The sequence below is a fragment of the Cyprinodon variegatus genome, unplaced genomic scaffold, assembly GCF_000732505.1.
Source record: "Cyprinodon variegatus isolate N-32 unplaced genomic scaffold, C_variegatus-1.0 Scaffold724, whole genome shotgun sequence".
Classification (NCBI taxonomy): domain Eukaryota; kingdom Metazoa; phylum Chordata; class Actinopteri; order Cyprinodontiformes; family Cyprinodontidae; genus Cyprinodon; species Cyprinodon variegatus.
Window position 1 is genome coordinate 290,374 of NW_015151177.1, and position 26,127 is coordinate 316,500.

General features: G+C 37.3%; 1 protein-coding gene across 2 annotated transcripts in view; it reads left to right on the top strand.

Annotated features, from left to right (window-relative positions):
- The window catches only part of map2k5 (mitogen-activated protein kinase kinase 5), a 75,601-nt gene that overhangs the window by 1,280 nt on the left and 48,194 nt on the right, over positions 1–26,127 (top strand). The window contains exons 3-14 of one of the 2 annotated variants that reach the window (XM_015395079.1): positions 2,010–2,077; positions 6,732–6,801; positions 9,866–9,906; positions 11,096–11,163; positions 11,268–11,316; positions 12,847–12,911; positions 19,113–19,152; positions 19,346–19,414; positions 21,309–21,390; positions 22,108–22,169; positions 25,112–25,160; positions 25,268–25,341. In XM_015395079.1, the coding sequence (XP_015250565.1) occupies positions 2,010–2,077; positions 6,732–6,801; positions 9,866–9,906; positions 11,096–11,163; positions 11,268–11,316; positions 12,847–12,911; positions 19,113–19,152; positions 19,346–19,414; positions 21,309–21,390; positions 22,108–22,169; positions 25,112–25,160; positions 25,268–25,341 (737 nt within the window). The remainder of the gene's footprint in view (positions 1–2,009; positions 2,078–6,731; positions 6,802–9,865; positions 9,907–11,095; positions 11,164–11,267; positions 11,317–12,846; positions 12,912–19,112; positions 19,153–19,345; positions 19,415–21,308; positions 21,391–22,107; positions 22,170–25,111; positions 25,161–25,267; positions 25,342–26,127) is intronic. The other variant, XM_015395082.1, reaches the window with a different exon arrangement.

A 26,127-nucleotide genomic window follows, 5' to 3' on the forward strand; every position in this document is an offset into this window, starting at 1 on the left:
AAACCATTAACCCCACACTGCTCCCCGATCGCTGCACGATGGCAGTCCACTGCTCCCCAAGGAGATGGGTTGCACAGCCCTGTACCTGCTCCAGAGAGGGAACGCCTATTAAATGCATGCAAGAGCATGCGTGAGCCCATTTCTCCTCGTGCACACTCTGTTTAAAAGTTGCTGTTTGCATCGCTCATACACACATGCTTTCCAAAAGAAGATTTGCATTTCTTCCACTATATCAGGCTCGCCACTGTTAGGTGAAAATGGGGACGACCAAGTAGGATGGCCTTACGTTAACATATCACCAGAATGATTGACAATTAGGAGGATCACTTATTTAGATGGTCCACCCCGAAAAAGAACATCCTCCACTATACATTTAGTGAAAAATTTAAATATTCCCAAGTCACTCAACCTGTTATCTGTTATGATAATAAACACTTTAAAATGAAGAAGTAAACTTTTCTGACATTTAAAACCATTTGTTAACAAATATAGCCATCCTTCTTTTTTTTTTTTTTATAAAAAAAAGCAAAATATTCATGGATTGTGTCAGTTTATTTATCAGGGGTTTGAAGGTATTTTTTCACACTCAAATGTGGGCGAACTAAGTTATCTTTAATAATACCAGCTCATGACAATCCTCCAATCCTTCATCCTTCTGGCATCTTAACTGAAGTGGAGCTCTGTGCCTATTACTGAATCCGTTAATCTGGCCCATCAAACATCCCCTGTCTCGTCATTTTTTAAAAGCCTTTTGAAAAATCTGTCTTTAAATATCTCTTGTCCTTTTGTTATTGTTTCAATGCTTTAGCCCTCCTTAACTTGACCATGTCTCTGAAACCTACCTTGTGGGCACTCCCATAGCTTGCAATCCTGGAATATGATGGCACAGGAGGCAAATGGGTTTCTGGTAGCTTCATATTTGACTCTTTTCAAATCAGTTAATTAGCATCTTCTATTTTTTTTTATTTACCAGTTTTTTGTGACATCAGGACTGTTTAAAAAGCAGTATTTTGAAGATTCTGATTCCCCTGAAATACTTACTTCAAGCTAATTATTAATCTTGCATACCTTGTTTTATAGTGTTGATCTTCTTAGGTTTAACACTCCTTAATACAACTATACATCACTATAAAACAATGGTGATAAATGGTGCACAAATTATAGAAAGGTGGAAACAAATATACAGCTGTGATTCATAAGAACTGAATACATATTTGTCAGTTTGTCATTTTTTTCTTTATTTGATTGAAAAGTTGTAGCTTTTTAGGTAGTTACCTGATTTTTTATATTAAAAAGACGGGTTAACAGACAACAGAATCCATAGTTAAACAGAGAAGGAGAAAGAGCCTTACAAGTAAATTGTAACAAGGCACCCTGAAAAACTGACTAAATGTATCAGATCCCCAAAAGAAATAACTAACACTGACTCCATTCTGAGTTGTGTTACCTGATAGCTGTAAGTTCTTGTACAATTTACTGTTGGGTTATCATTATGTTTTCATTTAAATGATCTTAGATTAGAGATAAAGTCGACTGTGGCATTTGCAAAAGTCTGTTTATGAGCATATACAGACACACTGTGTTTTTAAATGTTGGTTTGAAAGTGTCCTGATTTAAACCCTGTTTTATCTATTTATTTAAATAGATAAATTATAGAATAGAAAAAGGAATAAAATATTAACAAAATATTCTTCAGTCTGATTAAAAGTTCAAATAAAAAGGTATATTTTCCTGGATTTCTATTCGATTTGGATCCCTATTTGGCATCACCCTTTTCAAACCATAATAAATATCAGCAGCCTTTTCTAATTGAGTATTAACTGTTTTATTAATGTTTCCTAATTTCTTCTAAATCGATTGTGACTGGGTGTAAGTTCTGACTTTAAATCATCAACCGTCAAAGTGTTTATATGAAGATTTGTATTGATTAATGTAATATGATGTTGTTTTACAGGATTTCCAAGACCCACCTTTCTTTATCTGGTTTCTTATTTTTTGTTTTTGTTTAGACGAAGATGAGGTGGGAGACAGAATTACTGTAAGAAGTGATGAGGAGCTCAAAGCTATGCTGTCATATGTGAGTACACACATTAAAATAAAATAAAACTTTTCATTTCTGCATTGTTAAAGTCAAGAAGATCATGTAGTCTACATCTGGCCTTTTTACATATCACAAAATAAGCATCTAATTCTTCTGTTTTCATAAAGATAAATTATCAGATTAAACTGTATTAAATAACATAACACAGTATATGTTGTAGCTAGTGCTAAATGTTTATTACAAAGTCATTAAAGCAGAGGAAATTGATTAAGCTGACATTTTCCTTAAACTTGAAGTTGATATCTATGAGCTACCAACTTAAAAAAATTAAGTATAGTGAACATATCTCAACTATTTTTTTTAAAAACAGTTTGTCAGATAAAAAATTTCAGGCGACAGAAATGCAATCCTACACAGCAGCACAGAATCCCTGCTACCTAATCCAATGTATTTTTCCCTTCACCATAGTTACTGATCATGCCATGGACAGTAAGAGTAATGGTATGTAATGAGTTTCTGTATGAGGTACACTGAAAGCTAAATGAACTGTCAATTTTTATTATTTATTATTCAGTAGTTAAAGTTTTGCCTCATTAAAGAGCAGCCCCCCTGGGCTGCAGAATTGTTCAAAATCTACTTTCATCTGTGGATGTCTTTTACCCCCCATCAGCTCACAATGATGCTGCTACTGCCACAGGCACAATTTACACTCCCTGTTTTTTTGGCCAGTTTTATCACTTGTGGTTGCTTTTTAATCATTATGTAGCATAGGGTAGCAGTGTGATTAGACAAAACAAGAGGCAGATGCTATGAAGAGATGGAAAAAGTATTGACCTGAGCCACAATAATCTTTTACAGATGCAATGGCCCACTCTGTGATTCTGCTATTATTTCCTATCTGTGCTCCGTCCTGTTTTATGTATTTTATGCAGCCATTTGCTGAGAGATTTCTTAGCCTTTCTTGTCCACACCAGGTCTTTTTTTTAATTATCATTTAGCAATATAATTGCAAAGGACAAAACAAACAGCATCAAAATCAACTGTCATCTGTCAATCAAATTTTTACAGTCATAGCATCTTGCTTCATATGTCGCAGCTAATATACGCAGCGGTTAAAATAAGATTCATTTATTGAGTTACGTCCCAGTGTTCACGGGGATGGACGTCTGTGTCTTCAGCAGGCGTAGAGCTAACAGAACTGGCAGCGTTGTGAGGCAAGGGCTCAAACATGTAGACTGCTTTACATCAAACGAAGCTTCTGCCGCCCTGGCGTCCTCTTCCTCAACATCTTCGTCCCCACTTTCTTCCTCTAAATAAAAAAATGTATGACGGCGGAGACTCATCCATGACCTCTGATACAAAACTCTCCTCCTCTTGCATGTTTCCGCTGTCCATAGCGTTCCTTGACTGTGTCGTTTTTAAGTCACCAATTCAGTGCTATTTGGTCCCAATGGAATTTCCCATTGGGAACCTACTAGCAGCAAGATTCTAACTGGTTAGCAAGATGCTTCCGACAAACTGGCCACAACCAAACTTGCTTGCAAACCTCCCACCACAACAATCCCACCCCCTAGATAATCGACCAATCACATTTATTTTATTCACTCGTGTTAAGTTGGGCACCACTCGAGAGAATTTGGAACTGCAACCGTTGGAACAGCTGCTTCCCTACGACAATGTAATCTTGACTGTTATGGTTACAGAAAAGCGCTGTTGCATTATAAGCCCGCCACCTGGGCTGGGATTGGTCTGGTCTGTTTTAAAATGCAGTATTGAGCCCTAATGGCCAGGCTAGCCAGAGGTCTTGCATCTCTGACAAAAAAAGATAAGGAGAACAGTATAAGGAGAACAGTTTGTGTTGTCTGAGGAGACTGGGCCTCCTTAAAGAGAGTAAAAAACTAGCATGGTTTTATTTGACAGCTATTTCAGCCCAAATAAATGACAGCTGAGCAGGATCTGTGTATTTGCCCATACATTTTGGATAGTATTTAGGAAACACTTAAAAACCTGAATATTTTCATAAGCGGTGCAGAACATGTGTGCTATCGTGTGGGTCACGATACAATATTAACAAGATATTGCAGTATCCATCAACATGATAGAAAAGACACAATAATAACAAATTTACACATCTCAAATTTAAACATACAGAACAAATCAAAAAATGGATAATGGATAACGAATGGTGAGAGCAATACTGCACTAATGAATTGACCCATGCATGCCCCTTTCAGCCAACACTGATAAAAGAAGAAAAAAAAACACAAATACTGCCCTAATATAAAGTCAGACTGATCGTTCTGTCTCGCTTTTCTCTTATATTTCAAGTTTGATACTAAGGTTGGGCAATTGGACAAATCTATCGACAATAGACTCAGCCCTTGGACGATCGATTAAAAAAATATAAAACATTTTTGGACGTACAGATTTAGACGCAACCCATAAAAACAAAATGCTGTTTTTAATGGTACACGCAAACTCCTTCCAGCTACAGCTTTCCCCCCCCTGCCATCGTGTGATTTATTTGCTTAAACTTGAGACGGAAAGAGAGAACTGATCCAAACCAGACACTAGCTGTTTTTTTTTAACAGCTAAACTAGAAGAGAGTCGCTCCATCTGTTACTGAGTTGATTTTAACACAACAAATACAAAATTAAACAACAGACAAATAAAGAAGGAACATTCTCTGCACTTTCCAGTTAAAAAAGATATCCATCCCAGTTTTCAGTGTGTTCAAATTTGCGCATTCATATAAACAAATAAAACCTTTTTTTTGATAGAAAAGATATGACATATGAGATTTTAATGCATGACGCTGGCCTCCAGACATTTTAAGAAGCACAAATATTTAAGTATTCGAGCTGCACATTTAAAAACTCCTTTGTTCATGAATCTTTGCCAAATGAGTCCAGGATTTCTGTAATAGCTTTCGACTCATGGGAGAGCCCAATGTACAAAAAGCTGCTGATCACCTGGAAAATACTGAGCACTCTGGAATATAATTGATGCTACTCAAGCCCATGTTCTTTAAATGTATTCTTATTTCCGTTTGTGTTTGTTTGCTGTGGTTGCCACTTGGCCCTTCGGAGATATCCCAGTGGATTTTGACTTCATTGTTGTTAATTCCAGGTGAGCAGGCAGCCATTACGTGAAATTAATAGGAATTATGGGAAACAGCATGTCGGGTCAGAGGGATAATTAATTTGTTCTTTCACTTTGTGTGTGCAGGTCTTATTGATGCTTCTGAATAAAAGAAAATATTATTACTGTTAATTTTCCTGAAGTCTGTCATCTCTCTCCTTCTGTTTTAAGATGGCTGCATGACAAAAATGTAAACTTCCAGTTGCTTAAATTAATGCTCAAAGTCGCTTTTTAATTAACACGAGTGTGCAGAGGGCGTCTATTCTAAAATGTCTTCCCCTTTTTTTGCCAACGTTGATTGGCGCTACCGGCTCCTGGGAGACCAACTCGACTTCCAGGCATCTCTAATCATTGTTCGACACCTTGAAAGACAGACGCCCCCTGTTCAAAGTTAAAGACCGGTTTCTGTCAGGCGCTAAAATAAAACATGTGACCCCGTACCTTCCTCATCCAGCTCTCCCTGGAGGTAGTGACTCCAATTCAGCCATTTTTTTTCCAATTTCCCCTTACTCTGCTAATGATGATGGGCCCCACTCTTCTCTCATATGTCCCTCAAGGCTTAGCGATACTGTTTGAGTTCGGACACTGTTTAGTTATTGGCCAACTATGGAGAGTGTCTTTTAATAACACACCTACTACATATTAGGTGGTAATTGCGGCTCTAATCAATAAGCTAGCTGAGCGGAAAATTAAAGTTACATGAAGCCGAATCGGATCCACAACCTCAACATGCACTGCTTTTCTTTCTTTTTTTTTTTTTGGTATTAGGCCTTTTGTTCAGATGTGGCCTAGTGAAAGTGCTGGAGGGTAAAAGCAGAGGGCTAGGAGCGAGGAGGGGATCTGACAGTGATAAATAGGCCTTTTAATAACAGCTGTGCCACTTGGGTAGCCATTCTGATCCATTCCCATCCAAGCCGGTCCCATCGTCCTCCCTCCCTCCTTCACAATGAGAAAGCAGATTTACATATTGCTGTGATGACTGTCTCAATCCGACCACATAGAATATTAAACACAATGAACTCTGTTAGGTTTTCTCTAACAGGAAGAAGGTATTTTATTTAGATTTTTAGGATTTTAGATCAAATTCTTGTATAAAAGAATCAGAAACAAACCCACACACACGTTTCTATGCACACACTTTTAACAGATGGTTTGTTTAACTGAAACATCAATTATTGCATTGCCTTGGCAAGCAGCTGAAAGGCTTCAGAGTGCGTCTGTCCATGCCGGTCCTGTAGGATATGAGTGTTTGGTGAGCTGCTGACCTGGAGGAGAAAAGGGTTAATGCTACAGTCCCTCAGAACAAGCCCACAGGGCATTGGACCTCATCGGCAACAGATTTCAGCACAGCATGCTCAGATTTTTTCAAGATGCTTTGGACTTATTCTAACCTCCTTGAAAAACAGCTCCTTTTCTTGTGCTGAGAAGACTTTTACATCAGACTTTAACCTTTAACCAGATCTAGAAACATATTCAAAGATATTCAATTGTCTTCTGTGCACTGATCAATTTTTAAATATCTTGTGTTTTTTTTTCCTCTTCATTTTAGTACTGCAACACAATGAATGAACAGCGCATGAATGGACTGATGCCAGACCCTCTACAGATTTTTCCAAGAGGTAGTATCTTAATTTAAAATCGCACCAGATCATGTAATGGGACTATGTTAAAAAAGGCAAAATCCCCTCTCTGTTTAGTCCCCATCGTGTCTCCACCATTTTCCATGACTTTGTGAATCAGGTTAACTAAAATCCCGATATTGTTTTGACAACAAGGGTTGCACGATATTAGAAAATAACTTTTTATGAATATTTAAAATGATAAAGCTATGTTTTCACAATACATATGGCGATCCTTGCACGAGGGCCATTAAACTGACCTAATACAAGCATCTCGAAAAAGTAGAATTTTTTCAAAAAGTTGGTTTATTTTAAGTTCTGTATTCACTTGGTGAAACACTTTACATTGATTCAATCAATACACAAAAACTTTTAAAGCCACAGTTCTTGTTAATTATGATCATTTTCCATTTATAGCTAATAGAGGCATTTAGGATTGTTACATCAAACCACGTTCGAAAAAACAAAAACAATTCTAACAGAGAAGTTTGGCCTCATAAAAAGTTTAATAACAGCATGAAGGTTTTCAAAAGTTGCATCAGAATAGCTATTATATTTCACTACGATGCCATTGCTGTACATTGTTTGCCTGCTGGATGTGAAAGCAGGACTATTCCAATATAGCGTTCTATTAAACTGTACAATGTTATAGCCACACATTAATAAAATAATAGATCTACACCATTTTTAGGAAGCCATGGATGAAAGTTGCAGTGCCTATGATTAACCAACATGTTCCTCTTAATCTATATAATGTCCTTTGCTCTCTCCCTGAGATTTCTGCTTGTGTGCTCTTAGGTTCTCATCTGTTATGGGTGAAAAGGATGGTGAAGTTCCATCCAAAATGTCCAAAATATTACATGAAAAAATACTGGTCCTAATGCAAAGCACTGTAAGACTATATATTTATTGGATTGTAATAGTGGCATCATTATGTTTACTTTATCTACCAGTAGTTTGATTATGCAGTAGGAAGGAGTCCATCTGTAGTAGATGAAAGAAGCAGGAGAAAACTGGTCCAAATGGCTATGGTCACAGAGGGAGATTCTGATCTGTTCCTCTGCTATACTGTGTTTTTTGTTTTTGGTCTTTTTTTTTTTTCATTGCAGTAGTTCTTTTGTTTTGCTGCTGCAAGAATCCAAGTCTGGCTTAAATTAACTCAGCTCCAAGCAGAGTTGAGACCTGCTTTGATCAGCATCTGGACTGGATTATTATAATGTATTATAAGTATAATATAATTAAAAATAAAAGAATATAATTGTAATTACAATGCAACACTACAACGGCAATAACTTGTGCAATGTATATTGTGCAATTACTTTTTGATACCCTGTGCAATAACCTATTTCTCTATATTTAACACCCAGTGCAATAACTATATATATAAATATAAATGTCCATCTATATAAATAACCATGTAAGCACACTGTGCAATAACCCTTTATAGTGATCCTACTATTAAAAAAAAGAAGCTGTCAATGTGGACGCACTGCATATGCTGTATATATCCCATGCAGCTTTTTCTTCCTTTGGCACATTCTTCTCCTTCTCCACTATTTGAGCTGATGTAACGAGTGAATTTCTCCACTGTGAGATCAATAAAGTCTGTCAATCAATAATCATCAACCAATCAAAATGTGATGGTTTCCATATTTAAAGATCCTCAGCTATTTTCACATTTATATACTGGACTGAACAATTGTACCAAAAATCTCAATTGCGATTATTTTTAGCAATAATTCGATGGTGATTTTAATATCGACTTTCTCTTGCACGTTCTAAGCATGTTCATGTTTTAATTTAGGGTTTCAGTTTATTCATGATCTTGAAAGCCTGCTCGTCCAGAGCCCATTTTTGCCGCACTTCTCTGTAACTATGTGTGAAAAAGTGCTTACTTCAATTTGCATGCGTGCTGGCTCTCCCTTCTGTCTGGCGACAAACCCTCTTTAAGCATATTACCGCCACCTAAAGAGCTGGAGGGAGAAATGTATTGTTTTATTCTAGTTAATTGTAATGTTAATAAAATCAAATGCCTTCGCAACTTAAAAATTGCCTTTTATTAAATTGCAATGATATTGCAAATTATATTAATTGCCCAGCCCTAGTATATAATGAATTAAAGACGGACAAAGGAACAGTAAAAAAACTTGGGGTCAACACTTTAAATAGGTTAATTAAGCTTAAATACCATAACGCTACTGTTGCCTCTTTAGTTAGTTTGATTTAATCTGGGGTTAGAGTTAAAGTAGTTCAGTAGAGTTCGGCACAGTAACTATTTTCTAAGGGGAGCTGTTACCAGGTACGTTTGCTGGGTTGCAGGAAATACATGGGCAGTATTTTTGGGTTGATGCTTAAAATTTTGAAGTCTAATCTTTATATTAATAAATAAAGCTGCATTTAACACCTACTTGAACCCAGTAGATATTTTAGAGAGGATTCGGGATTATAAAGCTCTCATAAACATGCATATCGATACATACATATTTGTTTAAAGATGATGGTGTTTGTAGGGGTCCTTGGATGGATTGTGTGATTTGTGTGGTTGAACTCTCTCCTTCCCAATGTGTAGAAATACAAATGTATCTGCCATATTGTGTAAAATAAGTACTCTATCCGTAGATGAGAAACAGAGGAGATTTATTTCCACCGATGTCACGTTTTTTCTACTATTGTGCAACCCTATTTTAATGTTCATAAAAACATAATCCATTTTTTCCTGAAAATGATCTTCTTGATCACCACATTATCTAAATAGTGGTTTATTCTGTTGGTCTATTGACAGTCTTCTATTAAAACGGCGTTTTTTTCTGCCCGATTGTGTCTTTACCTCCATTGGAGTTGGTCTTTCCTTTACATCACCGGTCAGCTCTGCAATTGTTTTTTTCCTTCTTTGCCTACTGGCAGCTGTCTCTAGAGTCCAACATCTCAGCCGCTCTCATTCTCATGTCATTTCAACATTTTGTCCTTTTTTTTTTAAAGTTATTTATAAAGAACTGATTCCTTTTCAACACATTTGTAAATGGTCCAGTGATGTGTTCTACAATCTATCCAATTACTGTTTCAGCGGGCAAGACTCCAGGGATCCGGAACATACATGGCCTGAAGGTACCCATCTCAATAATTGTTTCGGCTGCCTTACATGGGGAAGGGGATGGAGGGGGGGGTAAAGTTGAGTCAAATGGATTGGCAACGCTGTGTTCCACTTATTGAAATGTCAATTGAAGTCAAGGCTCTCCTTTTCTTTCACTCATTCCTCTTTCTTTTCCGCTCCCCTGTCCATGTTTATGCATGGAGATGTATGGCTCTGTCAGAGGGCTCCACTTTCTCCTTCCCATCCCGGTTCTCATTCTGGGAAAGTCGTTGTAAGATAAAGGTGTTCCTGAGAACTCCTGATTCCCCTCTAGAGCATGATGATCCGTGAGATAGGAGGAATATTCCTGTTGGTTAGAGCAAAATCAGGCAATAAGAAGACGTCATTGTTCAACCATGAAATTGTCATTACAAGCCCCCAAATGGCCTTCCGCAGACCTTCCCATTTTATGTTCAGCATATGTTGCTATTGAAAGTCGCTGCTAATTATCATGGGTTAAATGACTTAACACCTCCTCCATCTCTCCCGATGATCCATATTACATCCATCTGCATTTCAATGACAAACTCAACCCCCCATAAAAACACAGACAGTGTTTTTATTTAACCCATCCTCAGAGGAGCTTTTGTAACGTCCACTGAACTGTGTCAGGTTTTTTTCTTTTCCTTTTTTTTTTAAGGTCAAAAGTCTGTTTGGAGAAGATGATGTTCTCTGAAAACCTTTAGCCGTTTGATAATCTTTCCCCTTTTTAATAGCACAAAAGTAATTGGCTAAGGGGAACCTTGGTGGCATTTAAATGAGGTTTCCCTGGGCACTAATTAAAGGGAGAATCCCTGAACTTTTGCAACCCACCACATCGGTCTTTTGACCTCAATTAAAGTTATTTTTAGTGTCTACTTTACAGGGTCTCATCTCTTGATTTCTTTTTTTCCCCTTTATATCTGGGTTGAGTATCGCAGCCTTTTGAGTAAATAAATGCAGATGAATAGATATAGAAGGTAGGGAATAAAAGTCCCCATTGAGGTATAACATTTAAAGCCCTAATCTGGTGATTGCTTTAATCAGTTGTATTTTCTGTACCGTACGCCCAGTTTGAACCCTCTCTGTATTTCACTGAAAACTTGAGTTTCATGCACATTTCCAACAAAAAAATTCTTTCATGCATTTGTTTGTTTTATTGCATTTGCGTTTGCTTACCATCAGGTCAACACGAGACCTAACCCAGCCAATGATTGCACTCAGGTGGTCCCAGAATCCTTAGCCAACAACAGGTGAGCTACAGCGCATGGATGAACCTGCAGCTGCTTATACGATAAACCAGTTAAGAGTCATTCAGTCTGGTTTGTGTTGAATGCTTCTTTTATTTTGTTTCCAGTTTAAAGAAATCATCTGCAGAGCTAAAGACGATCTTGACGAATGGGCATGTAAGTTATCAATGAAAGAGAGGAGCGTTCTCCTTGATGGAGTAGTTGCCGCTTATTTACAGACAGATGGAAACTTTCAGCCACCCTCTCTGCTTTGCCCTAACTCAAAAACATCCAACATATTAAGCTTGGATTTAGCATGCATGTAAGGAAATATCTCAGTTTTCTCCTTTAACCCAATGAACTAATAGACTTAATATCTGTGGACGCCCTGTATATACTGTATATATCCCATGCACCTTTTTCTTTCTTTGGCACATTCTGCTTCTTTGACTATTTAAGCTGATGTAACTTGTAAATTTCTCCATTTTGAGATTAAGTCAATCAATAAATCTCCCATCTCTTCCTCTTTTTCCCGCCCCTTTCCTTTGTATACAAATTCCCTGTTATTTCACATGTATATTCTGCTGACCTGGTGATTATTATTTGCTTTGCACAATTTTGTCAGAAACACAAACTGTTTTATGAATGAAGAAGCGTAGAAAAGACTTTATTGATTGTGTGATTGATTGACTATTGATCGCACAGGGGAGAAGTGTACTTTTTACATCAGCTCAAATAGTAAAAAAGAGAAGAAGAATGGGCCAAAGGAAGAAAAAGGTGCATGGGATATATACAGTATATGCATTGCGTCCACATATGACATTTTCATTATTTCTTTTCTATTACTTTTATCACTAAAATAAACTTAATTATAATATATTATTTCCCTCAATGAGGAAAGGAGGAAACCAGATGTATGCTGGAACATAGATCACCATTACATAGAATCGGCCTAATAGCAGATCCCACAACGTAGGAAGACCAAAAAAATTATAATAATAAAGTAAATATAATTAAAGGACAAAATGTTGAATTTCATCTAATCTTAAGGTTTCATTCACAATTTTTAGTCTTTATACAAGCTTACAAACATATACAACAATATATTTTCTGCAGTCAGAAATTAGAGATTTGATTAATCTGCAGGTTTGTTTCTTGTAATGTGAGGTGTCATCGTAAAATCCTTTTGAATGCTAAAAGGTTTCCAGTAAAGATTGTACACCACTTACAGTCGTAGGTCATAATTGTTTTGGCTAATGTGTCATCTTTATTTTAAGGGATTTTTATGGTTTTAATTAAGGTATTTATGCTAGTATTAGCTTGTTTACGATATTATTTATCTTATTTAAAAATATCAAGAAAAAAAATGTTACTTTTTTCTCATCAGTTTAGTTTAGTTTATATATATAAAATAAGGCAGATTTAAAGTAACCATAAGTCACTGCCCTCCTCTCCCAAACCCAATATCCCTTTATAAATTGGACAGCAAGTATAGTATTGATCTCCTGCTGCTGCTCCTCTGTTTTCTCTCCTCATGTCGCTGAACTTGGGCTGACCTGATGCCTGGCTTGTTTATAGCTTCCAATAACAGCGTAGTCCCTTCTGTCTCCAGTTTACAGCCAAACAAACAGCCCTGCCGGTTCTGTGGCATCTCATGTTATAACATTCAGGTACCACATCTGTTTACATGTGTTTGTCGCCCTGTAGATAAACGCCCAGGATATCCACTATCAGGAGCAGCTTGGCCATGGGAACGGAGGCACAGTTTATAAGTAAGTAATACTAACACATTGGCACCAACAGTACAAACATAAAGTTAATGGGGCTGCTGTAGAGCTTAAGTTTTTAGGTATCTGCTCAGGTAAGTATGCACACAGGGTTTAATTGTGAACTTTATTTGTACTAAAAGTTCACTGTGTGAAGAGTTCTCCATCTTTTTCCCCCAATCTTTTGTATAGTCATTTATCTCTCTGTTTGGTGCAACATCCGTCAGCCCAGTCTGTGTCTCCACCTCCACTTATTTATTCAGGTTTGAAGGTTGCGAACATATATGATATTGATTTGGGGGCTATAAGGTATGACAGCCATTGACCTAATGGGTGTGGAGTGTAGCACTTTACTTGCCACCATGAAGAGTCCCATCCAATAGACAAAATGATTACAGACCTGCTGCGTTATGACAAGGTTGGCATTTCTGTTCCTCTTCTATCTTTCTCTCCTCACCTTCTCTTTCTATTTCCCATCAATTCCCTGCAATTGAGCTGTTTTATTGAGATTGAAGTATTGATCACTGCTAAGCCTAGCCTTGACTTGCTACAGACTTCCTTCAGCAAACCTTGTAAATCTTTTCATTCTGACACCAACATCAGAACATCTTTTTTTTTTTTTTTTGTCATCTTTTCTTTTCAAACTTCTTTCACTGCTTTGCGACTTTAAAAGTGTTTCAACGGGCTTCGTCCTTTTAGTTGTCACCAGAAATGGTTACACTGCACTGAAGAAAGCCGATACTGCAAGCCCAACAACTTCTCTGGTCAATTTAGTCCAGTAAAAATCTATATGCGTTGGTGGTAAAAATGTCATGGTTGAAGGAAGCAGATAAAGCAAAAGAAAAGGAAAATAAACGGAGTTAGAAAAAGCAGCTTTCACTTTTTTGTTTTACAGTTTAGCCTAATTGAATATCCTGATGATAACATAATTTAGGTATATTTGGCAATTCTTAAAGGTGTTATTTGGAACCAAACTTTAAAAAAAAATCGGAAGAATTATTCATATTTTACCGTTACATTACCTTTTTAAAAAAAAAAATATTTTTCATAATTCATTAATTAAATGTGAAATGAATGGATTGACTTCACTATTAGGGAGCCACAGATTCTACATGCACTCACTGTTTGGACAGACGCTGTTTTTTGGCTTAGACTACGCTTCTATCCTTGTTAATCTCTGCTGTTTGGTCCAGCTTAGATTGGGTTCATCACATGTGAATAGAGCCTCAAATGGCTCCCCACCTATTAACCTCTTACCCTGTTTATGACCCAGAGCCATTTCGACTCAATTGAATGTTACCAACAACTCGGCTCTTCATAGCCACACGTTGACCTGCTCATCCATCAAAGTCACCTTTTTTTATTTATTTATTTTTTCATTACGCACTGTTCACCAGTCTGAGCGGTGCTGCAGCTAATAAGTACTGTAGCAAGGATGTCCATGACTCATGGATCCAACAGGCAATTAAAACAGCACATTTGCCTGGCTGTGACTGTGGCAACACCTACTTAGGCAACGACAGCTGTTTCTTTAGCATCACTGCCCATTTTCTCCATTGATTTGGTTTTCCTGCCTCATTGATTGGAGTGTATATTGAAGTACCAAACCTATTTGGTTAATGGTTGAGAGGTTTCAGGATTGTATCCTGGCTTCTGGGAGCAAAATCTAAGTGGGATACTTGTAAATAATCTAATCCTCTCACACTATTGAGAGGTATTCGTTTTTTTTAAAGACTACCGGTATAGTGATATGAAAAAAAGGATGTATTTTAATCCCAAGTTTTGAAATGGATTATAGTTGATTATATATATATATATATATATATATATATATATATATATATATATATATATATATATATATATATATATATATATATACTCACACAAAAAGCAGAGGAAAGTCGTTGTGGTTGACATAGCAATACTAAGCGACTGCAATATCAGGAAAAAAGAACATGGAAAAACTACCGTAGATAAATACCAGGGGCTCAGAGAAGAGCTGGAGAAAACCTGGAAGGTCAAGGCATCAGTGGTACCCCTGGTCATCGGGGCCCTCGGGGCAGTGACCCCAAAACTGGAGGAGTGGTTACAGCAGATCCCTGGAAATACATCAAACATCTCGGTCCAGAAGAGTGCAGTTCTAGGAACAGCAAAGATACTGAGCAGAACCCTCAATCTCCCAGGCCTCTGTTAGAGGACCCGAGCTTGGAGGAAAAAGGGGGAAGACCGCCCGCAATGAGGTTTTAATATGAATGAAAATGGTTTGTGTTTTCCAACTTCAACAATCCTTTCTTCAAAACTGACAGAATACAAATAAATCGGAAAAAAAATGTGCTCCACTTTATTCCAGTTACCCACAACTTTTTACCCGCTTCTCCAAACAGAAAAAAGTATGATCATAAAAACATTTTTTTTTTTTTTACATAGCCTTTTTATAAATTACCTCTGGATCACAATAAATGACTGTTAAATTGCTACTGCTGTTAAGGTCACCAGATCAGACCTTCCCATTTTGGGCTACATAGTCCTGGCAAACGGTCTCCTCAGAAATTTCCATAATTTTAACTTCTTACAATTATAAATGAGAATAAACTTTTCATATAATCTCTTTAAGAGTGCAAACTCAGGGGCTTGCTCATAGCAGCCGTTAAAATGTCTGTTTAGGACAGCAAAGGATAAAAGTGTGGCTCTGGGGCCTGTCACCACTGGTCCGGTGATATTATGAGTTAGTCAGGGACAAAAATGTAGGCAGGAAAGAGCCTCGATCAGCTGTAACATTGGTGAGGGTAGAGGTAGGCACAGTGAACAGGTACCTACAGAAAATTGGGGTGCTTCCTCAGCATTCAGCAACATGTTGGATAAACAAACTGAACTCCTTGATATATGTGATAAAACGTCAGCAACAACACGTTGATGTTATACAGTCAATTTAGTTTGTAGCCTGTTGTAAATTGTAAAATTTTTACTGATGTTCCAGACTATAAAGCACACCACACTATAAGCCGTGCCCACTATATTTTTTAAAAACGGGAAATGTATATATAAGCTATATATATAAGCTGCTGATATCTACTGAACTGTCTCCCACCAAAACTGTAGTGGGAGCACTACATATTGCCCCTGGAGTAGGGATGAAAAATAATGCTATCTCCCATTAGGTTGTTGGCAATCAGCAGTAAGAGCAAACAAGCTGAAAGATGGGCTTTCGTCAGCCCAGTCTCTTCATTAGTTCGGCAGCTTTAATCCATCAAATAAATGTCAGAAGAAGTGAATTCAGGACATTTGTTCTCCATCGTGCCTGCTGCTAGCATGTTCTTGTGCTAAATGAAAATTAGCCCTTTATTCTTTCATTTCCAATTGTGACTTCTCCTTCTGGTGGTTAGGAAAAATCCACAGAAAAGCTGCACCTTCTTATAAGCTACATGGTTCAAAGTGTGCAAAAAAAGCTTATCCTGAAAATACGATAAAAAAACTTCAGGTTGCTTTCTATAGAACTGAATACCATAAAAAAATCTTTTGAATTAGTTCAGTTCAGTAGCTTTTATTTGTCCCAGTATGGGCAATTTTTTGCAGTAGTAGTACATCTTTCACACACGCGTTCACATTTCACAAATCACAGATAAAAAATAAAAGAAGAAGCACAAGAAACACATAAAATATTTTAAAAAGACAAAAGTAAGGTGGATAAAAGACAGAGAAAAAAATAAAATAAATATGTGCAGCATTAAGAATTAAAGATGGAACTTTCTGTATTGGATGTTCATATTTATACTTTAGCAATAAGCAAAAAAGAACAGAGACTTTTGGGAAAGTGGACACCAAAAGTATTTTGAAATAGATGGAGGTTATTTCGACAAGATATATATAAGAGATCGACGCAACACTGTGTGGCTGTTGGAGTTAGTTCCTTTTTTTTTCCAGGAAGTGAGAATGTCCTTGTTCTGAATCAGACAGATTGTGGACTAACAAACTTGAGCTGTCACTTTTAGTTCTTTCTTTGAATGCAGAAATGTAAGATGTTTGTGGACATCTGCATTTAGGCTTCAGTCTGTTTCAGCCTGAAGACCAATTACGGCAGTGTTAGGCCGTGAGAAGCAGCGGTAGAGTGTCATCCATGTAACCCTGTCTAATACACGTGTCTGTTAGCCTAGATCCAAAACGTCCGTCGTCTGTAACCCACAGCCCCAACTTCAGAGACACAGTGAGAGCCCCTATGAATACTACATGATGGAGCTTTTATTACAGAGCAGGCTGGAGTGTAAATAAGATCTAGGCAATGGGGCACATTTACTAGGGTCAGATCAGGGGGAAGTGACGGCGGGGGGGTAGGGTGCGTTGTAACCTTGTCCCCTCGTCTCCCGCTGTCACCAGCCTGTCACTGTAACTCATACGACGACATTCGGCCCTGAGGTGGTCAAGGACGGCCTGAAAATAACGTTTTAACCAGCCGGTCGACACACCTTCTCTCTTCTCTCTCTGACCTTCTTGACCATTTTATGTAGCATGTACACCTACAGTTTGTGAGCCAACTCGGTGATACATCACTGGTGCTTTGTTCAAAGCTTATTGAACACCCTAAAAAAGCTGCATATGTTTCACTCCATTCCTGACATTCAGCTCTGTGCCTCGATATCTATTAAGCATAGCAACTTATGAAACACAAGGAAGAGATGTTTGGCGTTGCAGTAAGTCTCCTCTGCCTTACTCATACACTTCTATCCCTACGTCCTGCATCAATTAACATCCTACTCTTAATTAAGAGGCAGCTGTAACGCTTAAGCGTCATTGACTGTAGCTAATAGGAGGAGAAAGAGATCAAAATGCAGAAAGCTTTTCCTCTAAACTCCAACAATTTTAGTGAATTTTCTAGTTGCATATTAGGTCTCTCCATCTTTTTGATTAGGCAGTTTTTACTTCATCAGAGATACTTTTTTTATTTAATTTTTTTCACGCTTTTACGAATATTTTTACTATACAGGTTAGCCACATTAGGTGTTTATCCTCTTGGTGAATCCTTAACTTGGCCCTAATAGTTGTCATTAATTAAACTTCAGGGCCAGTTTAGTTGTGTGCACCGAAAGAGCAATTTGACACCCCAAAGTTGGACACATTAAACACACTTTTTACCACACACGATGTCTCTTAGGAGGGCCCCGTTGCATGTTGTCTGGTAAGTATCGCATGTCTAAAACCTGCAAACTAACCGTCCCGCTTTACCTACCCTGAACCCATCTGCTCGTTGTCATTTTACAGCTGTTGTACAGTATTCGTCCTTGAGGATTGTGTGTTGAGAGCTCTTGAGGTATTGTCAGGGCTACTGTAAACCAACCTTCAAGGTCGGTAACTAAAGCCGAGGCATGCTGCTAAGGTGTTCGCTAATTAAATCATTATGGGGGCGACGGTGACTGCTGCTTACCTGCTACTCTAGTTGCTTGGATCTGGTTTCAAACATTTAATTATTGCTGACTTAAGAAAATAAACAACTTTCGGTATTTTATGTTGGCTTTTAGGAAGCCTTTTCTTTTAGAGATTTCAGGAGAATTATTTTACTCATTAATCCAAGTTTAATATGGGTGTGGAGCAGTTTCAAAACAATTTTCATGGTTAATTTTACTGAATGCTTATGAAAACTTTGAAAGTAGATTGGGAATCAATTTCGACACGTCTTTAATACAACAGGAAAAAAAAGGTGAAATAATCTGCAAATACCTGCGTCAGTGTAAATGTTACCTTTAGACTGCAAAAAACGAGCTAGGAAGTCAACATTTCTTAAATTAAGTGTATTCACCCTTAATTGAATGGTGAATAAGATCATTTGACAATGGAATGAATATTTCTACTCTAAAAAAAGATAATTAGATAATATGAACTTGAAATAAGACAATTGCATAAAGCAGTTGTTTTTTCTTATTTTAAATGTAAATTGTCTCGTTCCATTGGCAAAGTGTCTCACTTACCTCCTTAATTCAAAAACAAATGCACTTATGTTAAGAAAAAAAAAATTTAATTTAAATTTTTTTGCAGTGATAGCTGGTTAAAAAAACAAAACAAAAATCTGCTAAAGACAAGTTTAAAAGTCTACAAATAACTGCTAAATTTATTTTTTCCCATTCTGTTTTATATTTTAAATAGTACAAAGGAGCAATGAAAGATAAGGAAACTATGTGTCAGATTATAATTTGAGTTTTATCTATTGTTTTTTAGAGCGTACCATGTTCTCAGCAAACGTGTTTTAGCTGTAAAGGTGAGAAATCTTTTGTTTCTATTAAATTAATTATAATCACTTATTTACTTTGCCTTCACAATGTTATGTTCTGAGTCATGTTTTTATCTGCCTGTACAGTGTCCTTGGGTGTTGTGATAAGGCGCTTTCAAATAAAATGTATTATTATTATTATTATCATGTTATCTTTTCTTTCATAATATTTGATTTGCAGGTGATTCCTCTGGACATCACAGTGGAGCTACAGAAGCAAATCATGTCTGAACTGGAAATTCTCTACAAGGTTTGTTCTACATTCATCTGTTCCTCCTAGTCAAAACAATTAGTTTTGATCTACTCTGTTAATGAACTACTAAAATAATATTCATTTTATTAAGCATCATACCCTTATAAATGTTTATTTATTTACTAAAAAAGCTGTATTAGGTTCAAATATATGTAAGGCATTTAGAAAGTCATTATTATGAGAACAGATTGGCTCTGACAAAGTTCTGACACTACAATATCACAGCATGACATAGATTATACATGCACAACAATAGAAATTCTTTTTAGACATAAAAAAGGAAAAGCACTTTATTCAGTTCATTTTAGTTTATTTACAGACAATTCAACCAGATCATCCAGTCAGATAGGTTCAAAGCTTTCCAAGGAAAACCAGCTGATTGCATCAACTCATTGACTTTAAAGAAATCCCTCACACCAACATGCTTAAAGCGACAGTGGAGAGGAAAAGCTCCCTTTTAAAAGGAAGAAACCTCTAGCAGAACCAGGCTCAGTGTGAGCGACCATCTGTGGAGGTCGACTGGGGTTCAAGGAGACAGAAGAAGACAGAATAAGAAGCAGAGATACAAAAGGCAACTGTCAATCAGCTCCACAGGCGGCCCCGTCCAAGAAACGTACAGCCAGGCAGATGAGCTCTGAGCCAGCTCCCATGTCAGAGGATGAAGAGAGCACATACAGTTTGTCTCATACTGAGAAACAGGACTATACTGAAAAATAGTCCAAGCACCAACATCCATAAACAAAGGTGTCGATGGCAGCAGCACAGCTGATATTTCTCTTTAGGTGTCACAGCCAAACAGGAACAGATCAGATGAAAAAAAGCAGAGAGATCATAACATTTCAGATTGAACCAACAGATACTGCAGAATAGGAGAATAGAGACAGAGTGATGAAAAGGGGTCCCTATGTCCTCCAGCAGTCTTAACCTTTAGCAGCACACATGCAGAAAATCGTTCAGGATAACTTAAGTATTTTGGATGAGGTCTAAGAAAGGTAGAGTCACAGTGGGGCCAAAGTAGAGACTTAACCCCCCCAAACATAAGTATATAACAAAATGGCTGGTCTCCATGGTTGGCGCATCCTTTCACTCAACATAAAATAACCACTGCAAATAAAATAACTAAAGGAATTCTACCTACCATCATGGCAGTTAGCAACAGAGTGAATCCCTATATGGGGTCACATGGGAACTATGTATACAGTCAGAATAGATTACCATAACAAATCCCCATTTTTTTAAAGCACTTTGAAATGATAAAGGTAATAAAAGTGCTGAACGTGCAACTGACAGCTACAGTAAAATTAAAAAAGATAAGCAAAATACAGAAAAGCTAAAGCAGTACATAAGATACATGTATATTTATTGATATGTACATACGTATATAGAGATGGAGAAAAGATTAGAAGGTGAATGGTTCACAAAACTCAGTAGTTTCTAAACACTGGAATAAGCAAGCACCACTAATACTTTTATGATTCTTATTCCCTTCATTAAATCTTAATTGTTATGGATATTGGTTGAATTAACAGTTTGGCCTTACTGTGGCAGTCTGTGGCTAAAGTGGCAATTTTTTTGCACTTAATCAGGAGACCCCGCTGACACTTCTGCTTCTTTGTCAAAGCGGGCACCAACACAAAAGAGGCTGAAAAACTGCTGTGTTTAAACCAGTCTAACCTTATCTATATTTTTAAAACAGGTGATAGGAGTTTAAACTCTTTCTAAAAATCGCCAAAACAGCATTAGTTTATATTATCAAAGAATAATTACAGTTACTGTGAAATGTCAGGGCTGAAAAACATCAACCATTGTTCTTGGGCTTAGCTTAGCATTGCTCATCAATTACAATGTTTTAAGTTGTCACTTTCTAATCCCAGCCTCTGCTTTATTGTAGTGCGATTCGCCCTACATCATCACTTTCTTCAGTGCCTTCTTTGTTGAGAACAGGATTTCCATATGCACTGAATTTATGGATGGTGAGTTTTTCTGCTACATTTCCTTTTTTTTCCCTCTCTGCTACCTACAGCTGTGCAGAAGGGACTTTAGGGAACAGGCCTGTGTTTCTGTGCTGAGTATCCATTTACACTTCTGCAGATCAAAGGATCGTCTGATCGCTGTGAGCTGCTTAGCATGGCAGTGTGCTAAAAGCTACAAGGGCGTGATAAATCTTGACTGAAGTGCATTTGTAGATGTATTTGTATGCGTGGGTTTTGAGCGGTGTGAGATTGGGGACTGTACAATTTAGATGTGTGTGTTTGTTGGCGGGGGGGGGGTTGTTAATGCAACAATTCCCCTGTTTCACACATTCAGCTGTGCATCAGTAAAGTCTGCATAACTTCTGATGACTTTTACCTTTAAGGAGTTTTTTTTTTTACTTCTATCACATGTAAAAGCAAAGACGGGGTTATTTTATACAAGCCATTATGTCTCCTAAAGGCACCGTTTTCTTTTTCCTATTTTTTAAATTCACAACTACTTAAACCAAAAATAAATTTCATTTTCCCAATTTTTTAATTTAGTCAAACCTAACAGTTCATTATTTGATCGATCACTTAAAAAACTGAACTAAAATAGTTTTCATTTCAAGCTGAGGCCTTTATTTCTCTCATCTATTTTTTTTTTTATTTTTTTGCTTTAAAGGCCCATGAGGTAAAACCAGCCATGGTGAATAATCTTTATTTTCTTCTGTGCAGGTGGATCCTTGGACGTCTATAAAAGAATCCCAGAGCACGTCCTGGGAGGGATCGCCGTGGCAGTAAGTTTATTGAAACCAGCCATTATTAAATCTGCAGTCATTTCAGATTCGTATTTCTATTTTGGAATATTAAAAGCTGAAAAGTCGAAAGGTTTGTATGACATTTAGGTCCCTTTCTCCCTGATTTTTTTACTTTTTTATTATTTTTTTTTTTATTGCTGCTGGAACCATCTTTTTGATTGGGACGGCCTTGAAGTCGATTAATGCACATCTCCATTCCACACTCATTACCCTCCTCTGGTCTCCAACTCCTCTTTTTGTGTTGCTTCCCCTTTAACTTTGTCCATAATCAAACACTGACAGCTATTTAATCAGTGCTAATTCTGTTTCACAGCTTTCCCTCCTTTCTACTGCCACAGTTGTTAATTATCACTGAAAGAGAAGCACCCGGGAGGTTGCCAGTTGTTGCACATTGTACAACAATCTTTCAAGGCAGTTTTGTATTTTTATTTTTCATTCATCTCACCATGTTGTATATCAGCGCTGGCTTTCAAAAGCCTTGGAAGTAGCCTTCATGTTGTGTAAATGAAGAAATCAACACAATGTGGTGAAAAGCGTTTGAAAATTAATATTAGTTAAACACCAGTTGAGCTTCTGTCAGGAGGAGGAAACGACTTCAACGCGATGCACCAAATTTCTTTGAAACCTTTTAAATCATTCAACTCTTTATGCAGGGTTATCATTTCAAGGCATTTCTTTCTTAGTATCTTTTTACTCCAATTATGGGACTAATTTGCAAGCTATATGATTGGTGATTGCTATCGAGAGCCTAATTTCCAACAAAGTTCTCCCTTTAACAAGGAAGGGAGGGAAAGGAAAGAAAAGATTTTGCTCACTACTCCATGTTTACTCATCTTTGGAGCCTTTGTCAGAATTTCAACCCAGTGTACTAAGACATCCATCCATCCATCCAATTTCCATCACGCTTACCCCTGCTGGCGTCGCGAGGGATGCTGGTGCCTATCTCCAGGCACTCACTCTACAGGCGAGAGGAGGGGTACTCCCTGGACAGTTCAACAGTCCATCGCAGAGCGTGTACTAAGACATAGCTTTGATATTTAGTGGTTACACTCTAAAACAGTATAAAACCTATTTTTTTATCACATCTATTTCAAAGGAATTTTGTGATACTTGTACCCATCTTCATGATCTTTACATACCTGTTCAACATGTTGTGAAAAAGCATTCTCCACAGCTGCAGCATGTCTGCTTCTCCCTGTTTGTGATTGCTGGAATTTTTCTTCTTCAATTAAGTTAAAAAATAATTAATTAATCCCAAAGGGAAATTAAAGGCCTGAAAGAGGATTCTGAGGTGGAAGATATGTCTGACTGCTGTTTGTGTATTTTTGAATTATGTGCATGCGTCAGTGTCCCCTCATTTGCAAAAGTTCTCTATGCTGGAAACACCTCACCATAACTCTCAATTTTAGGGCTTCCTTCCATAAGAAATATGAAAACATTCAGAATATGTTTAAAAGTTCTCTTTTTGTTCATATTTCAATCCGTTTTCTCATAAGTGTGCGAGAGCTTAACACCTGCATGACACCGGCGCTCAGTTTTGTGTATTTGATAAAGATATAGCTACTTTTTAAATCAGAATTTCTAAAATAAAGCTCTGACTTTCTACCTTTGAAGCGATCCTGGTCCAAATTCAGAAGGCATGGCTTTTCAACTGGAGATGTTTTCTATGTATTCCAATAGGAGAACTGTGATTTTCATTTGTTATTGTTGGACCCCCAGATGGGTTTGCGTTTTATTGCGCTTTTCCACCAAAAAGGTTCCAGGTCATTAGAGCCAGCTTAGAACTGGCTCTGTAAGTGAAACATTTTTACTTCCAATATCATTCAGTTCTAAAGGTATTAACCCTTTATAGGGCAAGTTACCATTTTTGATCACTTCCATCCATACCCCTTACAAATGGAGGGCCATTTCTTTTACTCTGTGTGTTTTTCATGAATTTCTTATAGAAGCACTTTTGTTATTTTTCTTAACATATACGGGCAAGTTGGCGTTTCTTGTTATTACATCGACATTCATTTTTGCCATCAAAATGTACATATTTTTTAACGTTGCAAAGGTAATAAGGCCTTGTCCTGGATTCCAATAACACACTACAAAAAATGATCTATAGATTTGTGAAAATGTCTTAAAATAAGTGTATTTACCCTTAATTTGAGTAGGTAAATAAGAAAATCTCCCAGTTGAAGGAGCACTTTTATGCCTTAAAATCAGATTATTTGATATTATGCTCTTGAAATAGGAGACTGGGTTTTTCCCATTATTTTAAATGTAAATGTTCGTATTCTATTTGCAAAGTATCTCACTTTGTGCTCAGTTAAAAAAGCACTTATTTTAAGAAAAACTGACTTCCTTAGATTTCAGTTTTTTGCTTGAAATTTAGATAGTCTTTCACTTAATGCCCTATAAAGGGTTAATGCTTTTTTTGATTCTTGCTTTTTTCTGTGTTTTTGTAAGGGTTGGTAACACATAAAGACAATTTAACCTTACACATAATACTTATTATTCCGGTTTTTCTGCAAACTGGTGCTCCAAGATCACTTTTTTATTATTGAATGTTTCACAATCCTGATCGGCAGATCACACTTGCTGTTGGACAAGCTTTTAGTTTAAAACGCTGCAAACGCTACTGCAGATTTTAATTAAAAGGCCAACAGAGGCGAGTTGGAGATCACATCCATGCATTTAGTGGAAAACAATCAGCTGTGAAGGGCAGCTGATGATTGCCTATTGTCCTACTTAAACACTGTGACTGCTGATTTCAAAATTATATTCTTATTCTGATGCTAGATTTTTTGTTGTTGTGTTTTCATGTTTGATTGATTAAAAATGGAAGAAACCTAAACTTAGGATTTTTGTTCATGTAAAGGCTAAACGGGTGAAGCTGTAAATTGTAGTTTTTTTTGTCATGCTTGCCTCCATAGGTCGTGAAAGGCCTGACATATTTGTGGAGCCTGAAGATACTTCACAGAGGTGAGTAAGATTGCTGAGTTAAAAAAAAAAAGAAGAGGTGCAGAGTTGATAAAGACAAGCAGCCGAGTGCTGATTTTGCAGTTCTATCAAGCAATTTGTCTCCACAGATGTCAAGCCTTCCAATATGCTGGTGAACACCCGAGGACAAGTCAAGCTGTGTGACTTTGGTGTCAGCACGCAGGTACTCTGATTTGTTTGCGTCGGAGCGAATGAAAGAAGGAAGGATGGGAAATGCTCGGAAGCGACCGGCGCAGTCCTGTGCGCACGTGGTCAGCTTGTCAATCACAGTATTCATTTTACACTCAAGACATCAGAGCCATCCCTAGGGTCATCTTCTCACATTATTCGCCCCCCCTTCCCACCACTGCCATTGTTCTGCTTCCTCTGAAAAAAAGGCTATAATTATGACCCTCAAACACAACGCCGAGCCTCATTGATATGTATTCAGTAGATTGGAGGGGAAAGCGTGGGTGGCAGACAATAGCCTTGTCATCATGTGTGTGTGTGTGTGTGTGCACATGCCAAAGTGTGTTTTGTAATGTAATCATCAGGGACAGACCTTCACCGTCCCCAAAACACCCAACAGTAGGGACTTCCCCCCCCCCCTTTCACTATCCTCACACAAACAGTATCCCTTCCCTAAAAAATCTGGTAATTTAGTCATAACCTTAACTTCTCTGCTTCTCAATGCTGATCAGACTTGTCCTTTCCCTCTTTTCATTTATATATATACAGTGGGGGAAATAAGTATTTGACCCCTTGCTGATTTTGCAGATTTGCCCACTTACAAAGAATGCAACGATCTACAATTTTAATCATATGTACATTCTAACAGTGAGAGACAGAATCCCAAAGAAAATTCCAGAAATTCACATCATATGAATTTATAAAAATTGATAAACATCTGATGAGGAAACACAAGTATTTGACCCCCTGGACAAACAGCATGTTAATATTTTGTAGAAAA